Below are 10,690 nucleotides of genomic sequence, written 5' to 3' on the forward strand. Positions count from 1 at the left end.
CCAACATAAAAGTGGACAGCTAAACCAGTACTATATAATCTATAGAGGAAAACAAGTACGTAATTCCTCAGCTGGCCACCAACTAACAAAGGAGCGCCAAAAGTAAAACGCCATATACAATTGCAGTTCATATGTGACCACATTCCAGCATCCAGGCACCGCACACACACTGAGATCTTACCCCCGTTCGGCCCACAAGCCCTTTTTTTTTTTTTTTTTTTTTATGCACAGGTGGATTACGCTGTCCGCTGAAAGAATTGACATGTCAATTCTTTCATCGGAATTCACCTGACCATACAATGGCACAGGTGAGTCTATGGCACAGGCGAAGATGGAGATGTGAGCGACGGAATACGCAGGAACTTCTCTGTGCGGATTCCTCAGTGTGAACCCACCCGTAGAAAGCACATTACTTATTCAAATCAGGAAAAAGTGCCTGTCTGCCCAGTTTGATGCCAGTTTTTACACCCCAAACCACTTTGGGCCAGACTGGACACATTTGGGTTTGATGCAGGGCATCCCTCTGTATGTTGGCAGTGTGACGTTAGTGGCGGTGACCTGAGTTGACCCTTCCCAACATATGGATTTATCAGACTGACACTAAGGACTTTCTGTAATTCTCATTGTTTTTTAAAAAGAATTCCTGTTTTATAAAGAAACCAATTTGTCCTTCCACTGTGGTGTGACAAAATATTCTTGACATGATTCAGGACACTATTTGTAGCAATCAGACATTTCTCCTTGGGTGCGTTATATTTTTGTAGCTCCTCTGAGATCGACAACAAGCCCTAAAAAAATCATCCTGTGAAAAAAGACATGAGGGGTCTCTCTGGTCACTCTAATGGACACAGCACCTTTAAATGGGATAACTAGTCTGGATGCCTTTCATGATTTCCCAATGTGGCAATATCTGATGTCAGTGTGATCGCTCAGGGGGTATGTGAGCACTCAGCCCCCTCCAGCTCATCATACCTGCTCATGTACGCAATATCGAAAAGATAAGCAGTTGTACCGTACACACTATGAAGGTATCGCAGAGTCCATCGGCAGGCAGTCCGACATAAATGTTCATAACATGGTGAGATACCTAGTGTTATTGCTGCAACTTAATAGTATGTTTCACAATACGAGGAAAACATCATGGTAATATCTGGAAAAAAGCTGTAGAACATTGCATAGCAGTAGTCACAGCCGCTATCACTGCAGAACATTACAGTAGTCACAGCCCTTATCCCTGCAGAACATTACAGTACAGCCACAGCCCCTATCACTGCAGAACATTACGTAACAGTAGCAACAGCCCTTATCCCTGCAGAACATTACAGTAGTCACAGCCCTTATCCCTGCAGAACATTACAGTACAGCCACAGCCCCGATCCCTGCAGAACATTGCATAACAGTAGTCACAGCCCTATCTTTGCAGAACATTACAGTAGTCACAGCCCCTGTCCATTACAACCAGCTCCCTGCAGAACACTTGCACACAGCACCCACCACAGACAGGCAGCGGCTTCTGCGTCCTGTTTAGAACACGTGACTACCATGATGGTCAGGCCCCGCCCCTTCCCGTGACGCGCAGCTAGTCAGGTGTGAGCTGTGCTCCATGTGTGCTCCGCAGTGATGGCTGCTGCCCTGTGCCGGCTCCCCGGGCTCACGGGCGGATGGAGAGCGGGGCCGGGCTGCCTGGGCTCTGTGAGGAGGCAATGCTCGGCGCCCTGGTGAGTGCCCGGTGCACATGATGGCCGCTGATAATGGGGCATAGAGTCCTAGTTGATGCTGTGGACCTCAGAGGTCGCTCCCATAATGGTGGTAGATACAGTATATCCCCCCTCTTCCCCATATGTCTTTGGTGACCTGAGGACTATAACCCCCCTTTATCTGCGCCCCCTTTATATTATAATATCTGTTACAGAATCTGTGTAAATTAAGATTATTTCCATATTTTAAAAAAAAAACCCACCTTTTCATGTCATGCTGGTAGTTGTAGTATAGCCACAGGTTGGGGAGCACTTATGTTTGATTCTCTAGTGATTCTGCCCATAACAATGGCAGCTATACAATGGTGTCCACAGGGTCCGGCCCCCTGTAGTATATCTCATTGCTCTCTATGGCTTCTCTTGTTGCAGGTATCAGGAACATTTGAAGGTGACGGATAAGGGAGCTGGCAGATCTTCCTCCAGAATCCCAGAAGGAACATCCAGCATCTTCAAGAACCCGGGCGTTACCACTGTGGATAAGCTGAGCAAGGATTCATTGTGTGATCTGCTGGCACAGAACGTGGTGTATATGGAAGGTGTGAGGTCCCTATATAGGCCTATAGTCAGTAGTTCATCACTGTGCTGGAGGGACTGACACCTCCATCTCAACCCCTCAGTGTATGTGTGACAGTTCCTGATATCCCACCCCAGTTGCTTTGCACTGCAGTGCCGCACACTCAGATTGACTGTTGTGTATTAGCACCATCCAGCATGGGAGAGCTGGCTACCATTACAGTAAACAGCGTGCCAGTTAAAACTTCTACCAACCAACCCAAGTGCAAGCAAGACAATCGTGACTGCTTCATATAGACTGAGCCTCAAGAAGAGAAGGAGACTGGCAATAGTCTGCCCACAAAAGGCAGTCATCTACTGGTTGAGGATCTTACCACTGCAACTCCAACAATCACAAGAATGGGGGGGCCCAGTGTCCCCTTGTTTGAATGGAGTAGCAGTTGGACAAATGTACTGTTGCTGTATAGGCTGGCTGAAGATACATGTACAGCCCATCTCTAGCATCTTCTTGCCCGGAGTTAACTGTTGTAGCAATGCGTGTGTCCAGCTCCTACCCCATTCATATGGGAGGGGCACAGGACCATGTTCTTGAGATCAAAAGGGTCTCAGCGGTCAGACACTTGCCTCCTATCCTGATAGAGTAAAGGTGTTGTTTGTGGGAAATTCCCCTTTAAGTATGAGTCTAACATCCCATTGTTTTTTTTTAATCTTTAGGTCCACTTGTGGCCGTCAATAAACCACAGGGGCTCCCCATTACAGGTAAGTACATACTGGCCCCTTTTACCTGTAATCTGATTCAGTATGTTACACTGCCCCCAAACCCCACTGCCATAAACCTGGATGGGATTAGGAAAACACTCTGAAAATTGATGTCACTTCTTTTCAGAGAAGTTCAGCACCGACTGCAGTCAGGGGGTGCTTCAGGGCCGGTAATACATTTAAGGCGTGAAGAAGCTGTGTATACTACCTGAACTGTGTTTTTCTTTACCATCAGGGAATCCAGAGACTCTGTCACTTGTGTCCATACTCCCGGAGTTACAGCAGATATTGCAGTTGAAGTCAGATCTTCACGTAGTAAAAGCTGCTCCAAAGTATGTATGAGAAGTCTACTTACTTTACAACCAGCAGAGGCCTATAGTGTGAATGCTATGTAAACTGCAAACATGGTTCTCATTAGGATTATCCAGCCATATATAAGTGGGATAGGCCATCAGTTTTATAATGGTGGGGCCTGATTTCCAGCACCCCTGCCAGTTAATACAAGCACTGCAGCCTCTTCACTGTTCACCAATGTTTGTACCCCCATCCTTTTATGATTAGCAGCATTGTCCTGTTCACTAGAATTGAAGAAAGCTTCAGTACCTTGCACCACTGCTTCTAATAATATGACCATAGAAGTACAAGCACTGGTAAACAGTATAGCACTGTGCCCCCTTCCAACAACTGATCTAATATTAATGGCCCACTCTGAGGATAAGCCATTTGTTTTAAAAGGCTGAATAACCCCTTTAAAGAACACTCAATGGTACACTTACATCCTATAGCAATGTAAAATATAATGGAGATGAAACAGCTATAAAGCTACTGTCTATATACAAAGATGTGATTATATAATATTGCCATCTATGTGCAACTACTATAACATTAACCCCTATGCACAAGCATACAACTACTATAATACTGCCCTTTAGGTACAAGAATGTAACTATGATAATACTGCCCCCTATGGACAATAATAAGTCTGACCAGGTCAAAGGTTTGTCACCTGATTGTCATGACTGCATTTTTTTGTATAAACACCTGTTATGTTTTGGATCTAGAGAAAGCTCTGGACTGGTTCTGCTCTCCTCTTGTTACACCACCACAAAAGAATTTGAGGATTATTATGCTAAATGTCGAAAGTCTGAACAACCAGTTACCACATTCTGGTGAGTTCCCACCTTCCCTTTCCTGCTGTATGAGATTTGTTCACTGTAGTCTCCTAAGAATGAGATTATAGAAGTTTCCTATTCTGTGTGCCATTTCTCAGACTTAAAGGACAAGTGCCATGAAAAACTTTTCCCCAGTAATTGAAGCACATTACAAAGTTATAGAACTCTGTAATATGCTTCAATCATCTATCTGCCTCCCTTCCCTGTCTTTTCCCCCCTCCACCCCCCACTAGGAAGTGTCCTGACTCACACAGACCTAATTACTGTCGTCACCCTCACCAATCTCTTCTCTCAGCTCCTTCTCCTGTTACAGCAGCCCCCTCCCCTGCCTTGTCAGGTGACTCAGCTTGCTCAGCTCCCATTGGCTGAACAACTGCAAGCCATCACTTGGACTGGGGAGGGGGGTGGCTGGTGTAACAGGACCTAGAGCAGCCCTCCTGCTGATGACTCATCCTCACAAGAAGGAGCTGCCTGGTGAGAGTGACTGCAGTCATTAGGTCTATGTGAGTTAGGACACTTCCTGGGGGGGTGGAGGGGGGGAAAGATAGGGAAGGGAGGCAGATAGGTGATTGAAGTATATTACAGAGTTATATAACTTTGTAATGTGCTTCAATTACTGGGAAAAAGGTTTTCATGGCACTTGTCCTTTAACTTGTTCACCATTAACCCTTTAACAAATGCTTTGAGGTGTGACCTGGAAATAAATGTCCTTGTTTTCAGTGCAATAACTCTTGGTGTCCCCAGTCCAGCCCAGGGGGAGATAAAAGTGGCTCTGAAACAGGAAACTATTGGAGACCTAGAATTGGTAAGATCAAAGATCTGACATTTTACATTGCCTGTTTTGTAAGCTAGCTGTCACATTGTATGCTCTGGTGAAAGCCACTGAGCTCCTATCAGTTCTACTAACCAGAAAACCAGTTTGGGTGTCCATTATTATGTATTTAGTGTCCCAAACAATACCATTCATTGCTGAGGTTTTTGTAATAGGACAGGGGAGACCTTTGGAGTTGTAATACCCAGTTAAAGTGATACTCAATTCAGCTACCCCCCCAAACTGCAGGTACCGTCCGAGCTGAAGTCGTTCTCGGTCATCTGTTACGAAATTTGACTGGTGCCTTTGGCGAATAAACAATCTTTAATCTGCAGAAGCTGAGTCAATGAGGCTTGGCATATGGCATCCATGCCCTAGGCCTGCTACGCCTATTATTCCTCCTTCTTCGCCCTCCTCATCTGTAAGGGCCCTATTCCACAGGAACGATAATCGCTGATTCGGCCGATTATCGCTCGGTGGAATAGAGAGAACGATTAGCCGATGATCGTGTCATCGACTGATCATTCATTTAGGGCCAGACCTAAAATCATCGTTCCCCCACCGCGCATCGCTACGGTGGAATAGCGGTGCGCGGCGGGCAACCGACGATTTGAGAAGCGCAGCATACATTACCTGTCAGGTCTTCTCCTCCGCTCTGTCTTCCTCCCCGATTCCCACGCGCTCTAGCTTCAGAATGGCCCATCAGCTGACGGAGCGCTCAGCCAATCACAGCCCGGGACCGCCGCGGCCTGTGATTGGCTGAGTGACCTCTCAGCTGACAGGCCATTCTGAAGCCAGAGCGCGAGGGACTCGGGGAGGAAGACAGAGCGGAGGGAAGACCTGACAGGTAATGTATGCTGCAAGGACATCGGTAGCGATGTCCCTGCAGCCCTCGCTCAACGATCATCGGGCTGTGGAATAGGCCCAGTAAACGAGCGGCGATCTAGCAGATCGGCGCTCGTTTACATCGTTGATCGGGCCGTGCTCGGCCCGTGGAATAGGGCCTTAACTCCCCCGGACGCTGTAGCACATGCACAAGTAGAGGAGGAGGGCAAAGAAGTAAGGAGAGGCGTAGCAGGCCTAGGGGACAGGCACCCTCATTGAAAGGCACTGGGCGCATTTTGGAACAAACGACCAGGAAGTACTTCATCTCAGCAGATGGATGGTACCAGTGTTTTTTTTTTTTTTTTTTTTGGGGGGGGGGGGGGGGGGCTGAATACAGTATTGCTTTAATGTTCTTGCTTATTGTGTTGTTAGGTGTTCCCTGTGATGCATCCCTCCAAAGGAAGCCTGGAAAGAAAAGAAGTAAAGCGAACAGAAACTCTGTATAAGGTTGTCCACTCTGTGGAGGGGTGTTCTCTTCTACAGCTGCAGCCCTTGAGTGGTATGAACATATTTGACTAGATTAAAGGTTTTTAGTGAGATTACAAAGAAAGTTCAATCTTGTCATCAAGCAAACCCACCAAAAGCTCATCTGATATAATGTGTGTGTGCGTGATTAGTTTTTCCAACATCAAATGACCTTATAAACCAGACTTTCAGATTGTAACTTAGAATCAGTGCAAAATCAGCGATATGTGAACAGCGATATGTGTATTGATTATTTTTTGTAACCACAAAATTGTGCTTAATGGTGGACGTGTCCATTTTTTTTTTTATCTGTTGATATATTGTCCTTTGATTATTATTATTTTTTTTTTCTCTCTCTTTTTAGTTTATAGAGATCAACTTTTAGTCCACTGCACATTAAAGTTCTGTCCAATACTAGGAGATCACACTTACAGTCCACGAGTGGCCAAAGTTTTAGGGGAGAATATCTATGTTCCTGTTGACCTCGCAACGCCAAGAACACAGGTAGAGATTGGACTTTCTGACTTTATGTCCAATGTTTCTCCATTCACATAAGATTTTTTATTACTTATTTTTTTATTGTTTTTTTTATAGGAAAAGGGAGTGATTTAAACTTTTAATATGGACTGGAATTTTTTTAATTATGATTTTTTTTAACACTAATCTGTAGTCCCCCCTAAGAGACTTTTATGAGCAATGCACTGTTTGCTCATTGAGATTAATGTAGCACTTAAAGCGACTCTGTACCCACAATCTGACCCCCCCCCCCCCCCAAGCTGCTTGTACCTTTAGATAGCTGCTTTTAATCCAAGATCTGTCCCGGGGTCCGTTCGGCAGGTGATGCAGTTATTGTCCTAAAAAAACAACTTTTAAACTGGCAGCCTTGTGCCAATCAGGAGTATCTGTGCCCTAACTTTGCACCACCCCTCCCGTCCCTCCTCCCCACCCTCTTCATCATTAGGAATGCCACTGAAACATTTTCTCCATGCTTAACATTGCACAGGTGTCTTAACGATCCAGCCCATGTGCCGGGCTGACACAGGTGGGAATAGGAGACCATCTTCGTGGAGCATTCCTAATGATGAGGTGGGACAGAGAGGTTGTGCCAGCCTAATGCATACACAATCTAGGCCACGCCCGTTAGGCACGGGCTGCAAGTTTACAGGTTGTTTTTTAGGACAATAACTGCATCACCTGCCGAACGGACCCCAGGACAGGTCTTGGATTAAAAGCAGCTATACGAAGGTACAAGTGGTTTGGGGGGGGCAGATTGTGGGTACAGAGTCGCTTTAACGCCCTATTCACACATCCTGTTCCTGTCCGCAATTGCGGATCCGCAGAAAAATAGGACCAATGTATTTCAATAAACCCATACACACATCCGTGTTGTGTACTGGGCTGCAATCCGTTCCGCAAAAAAAAAGGACAGGCCCTAGTACGGACAGTAACTGACACACCCAATACAACTCTATGGGGTCCGTATTTTTTTACGGATGCAATACGGACTGAATTTGCGGATTGTTACTGACTGAAATTTGCGGATTGGAAAAATATACTGACGTGTGAATAAGGCATTAAGTGTAACTGTCATTTCAGGGTCATTTTTCTGAAAACATTAAATATCAACAGTTCAAGCGATTTTAAGAAACTCTGTAATAGGTTTTATGTACTAAAAGAGTTTCCTTCTGTACTGAAAAAGCAATCTCCCAGCCTCCCCCCTCACATCAAATGAAGCAGGATTTCTCTCTCCATTATGTGGCTATGGAGAGGGGAGGGGCTGTTAGGAGTGACTGAGCACGGAGGATTTCTGCACAGCACAACACCCTGCAATCTTCTCTCAGTAAGTTCATAGATAAGCACTGACCTTTCTGACACCTGAATTTAGCGTTTTAGGTGCCCAGAGAGTCTACAAACAGCTGACCTTCATGTCACCTCTTCCTGCTCCCTCATCTCCCTCGGCCCCTCCCCCCTCCATAAGGATAGAATGGAGAGAGCAGAGCCCGTCTTCACTGGCTTCTCTGTAATGAAGACGTGTTTGCCTGATAATGCACAGATAAGAAGTCAGGGGGGGAGGCTGGGAGATTGCTTCTTGAGTACAGAAAGAGGCTTTTTTGGCTGATGAAACCTATTACAGAGTTTCTTAAAATCGCTTATACTACTGATTTCTGCAATAAAAAAAAAAACCTGACAGTTACGCTTTAAATACTGCATTGATCTATGTAATCTGGGCTCGATTGATAGAGGCAGCGAAAGGGGCTGGTAAGCCTGATATCTGCTAGTAGTGTGTACCACCTTAGGGAGGCCATGACCTACCAGTACGTCATGGGTCATTAAAGGGGTAGTCTCCAATTTTTTTTACTTTCAAATCAACTAGTCCCAGCAAGTGCTGTAGATTTGTAATTTACTTCTATTAAAAAAAATCTTAATTCTTCCAGTACTTATCAGCTGCTGTATGTCCTACAGGAAGTGGTGTGTTTTCTCCAGTCTGACATAGTGCTCTCTGCTGCCACCAGTTGATTTGAAAGAAATATTTTGGGGTGAACTTCCCCTTTTAAGGAGTTAAGAGCCAATCATATGCACAGTCCTTTGACAGTAACATACTATTATGTAATCTAAGTAGTAAAGATGGGAATAACAGATCTTTATTTAAATGTTTTCTTTTTGTTGATAACAGCGGATAGAAGAGAAGACTCTCCGCAAGATGCATATAACTGAGCCGCAGGTGCACCGTATACCTCTTCACCTTCATTTGCAACAGTTACTGATGCCAGACAGCCGCTCTAGCACGTACCCCACACATCTTACTGCACCGCCTCCCCCTTTCTTTCAGCGGACAATGAAGCTTTTGCACCTCAAAATGAAGTAGTCAGTAGCCAGTTGCCTTCCAGTCAGGGACGGGTTTATAAATAAATATGAACTTTTTTTATTTCCTCTATTACACCGATGCCTTGATTAACGTGTAATAGGGGATTGGGCTGTTTCATACATCTGTAAATAATGTAAAGCTGCTTTTCTAAATTTAATATATATTCTGAAAAGGTATTTCATTTTCTAAAAAAAGTACATGATCTTATTGTACATGCCTCCATCCTATATTTTAATTAATCTCACTGGTCTTTGTGTGGAAATATGTACAGTTCCTTTAATTTTCACTTAGTACTCACAGAGCTACATTTACAAATCTGCTGATTGTTAAAGGGGTACTCTAGTGCTGATTGAAAAAAAAAAAAACAATTGATCAATCAAACATAGTTTTTACATTTACCATCCCTCTGGAGTCTATCTCTGTTAGAATTTCCCTCTTTTTGCAGGTCCCTGAAGCTCCAGTTGGTGGCTTCATTTTTTCTTTACTTCCTGGCTTGGGCATTCCCATGATGCACTTTGTCTCCTGTGATGTCTAACTGACTCTGTAAAACTGTTAGATGGCTTACATTTTTTTCAGCCAATTAGAGCTCAGCAACCTGAGTCATCTGACAAAGGGAGACTGGCTTAACAGGGCTTTGATACTCCTCCCTCTTGATGATGTCATTGTCACAAAATGGCTTCCACAGAGCAGCCTGGGGTCAACAGTCATTAGAAGAATGAGTTTACTTCACTTCCTGGTTGGGGTTTGAGGGGGGAAATATAGGGAAGAGGGGCAGATAGGTGATTGAATTTGATTATAGGTTATATAACTTTGTAATGTGTTTCAATTACTGGGGAAAAGCACAACATATGACATACTACTCTTCAATATACAATGACATTCTGCAGGTAAAAGTCTACTGAAGAGGCTGACATTGTGCTGGTAGGGATGTATGGGGTACTGGTGCAGTAGCAAAGCGTTACAGTAAACTCTGCTAATATAAGAGGGAAGCCTTCACCTTTCATAGACAGAGCAGATGATCTGGAGTCTTACAGTTCGCAAGTCCTTTGTCCTGTTTTGCTGCCACTGTTACTAGAGACAAATTTACCCTAACAACTGGCAGTGGTCAGTTTAGGGGTAAGGAGTTTCTTTTTGGTAGATTATGTGATATACAAAATTTAGGAATCGCATGGATGGAAGCTGTCTGAAATTGGAGTTACCATTTAAATGTTAAAGGGGTATTCCCAATTTTTATTCCCTATCCTTGATAGGGGATAATAAGCTGATCACTAGGGATCCAACCTCACTGATCCAACCTCCTGCGAACAGGGATGCAGTTATCTCTGCAATAAATGCAGTGTTTAATGTGCCTGTGTGGCCTTTGGTCCATTCATTCTCTATGTGGCTGACGAACACTTCATAGAGCTTGGGACTTAAAAACATCTGACAGTCCCTTAGAGAATGAATGGAGTGCACGGCGCAC

General features: G+C 44.5%; 1 protein-coding gene across 1 annotated transcript; it reads left to right on the forward strand.

Moving 5' to 3' along the window:
* Window positions 1-1,493: 1,493 nt before the first annotated feature.
* On the forward strand, window positions 1,494-10,514 carry RPUSD3 (RNA pseudouridine synthase D3). The gene is made up of 9 exons (XM_069966821.1): window positions 1,494-1,718; window positions 2,127-2,293; window positions 2,985-3,029; window positions 3,265-3,361; window positions 4,091-4,198; window positions 4,922-5,006; window positions 6,270-6,396; window positions 6,727-6,866; window positions 9,037-10,514. Exons 1-9 carry the CDS (start codon window positions 1,621-1,623, stop codon window positions 9,226-9,228), a joined length of 1,059 nt encoding a protein of 352 aa, XP_069822922.1. The 5' UTR covers window positions 1,494-1,620; the 3' UTR covers window positions 9,229-10,514.
* The last annotated feature ends 176 nt before the right edge of the window (window positions 10,515-10,690 follow it).

The sequence above is a fragment of the Dendropsophus ebraccatus genome, chromosome 4, assembly GCF_027789765.1.
Source record: "Dendropsophus ebraccatus isolate aDenEbr1 chromosome 4, aDenEbr1.pat, whole genome shotgun sequence".
Taxonomy (NCBI): Eukaryota; Metazoa; Chordata; class Amphibia; order Anura; family Hylidae; genus Dendropsophus; species Dendropsophus ebraccatus.

Excerpts from the sequence above, each read along its gene's own strand:
- RPUSD3 (XM_069966821.1), top strand. The coding sequence starts at position 1,621 with ATGGCTGCTGCCCTGTGCCGGCTCCCCGGGCTCACGGGCGGATGGAGA. Across the intron at positions 1,719-2,126 it reads AGGCAATGCTCGGCGCCCTG|GTATCAGGAACATTTGAAGG; the intron begins GTGAGTGCCCGG and ends CTCTTGTTGCAG. Across the intron at positions 4,199-4,921 it reads CAACCAGTTACCACATTCTG|TGCAATAACTCTTGGTGTCC; the intron begins GTGAGTTCCCAC and ends CCTTGTTTTCAG.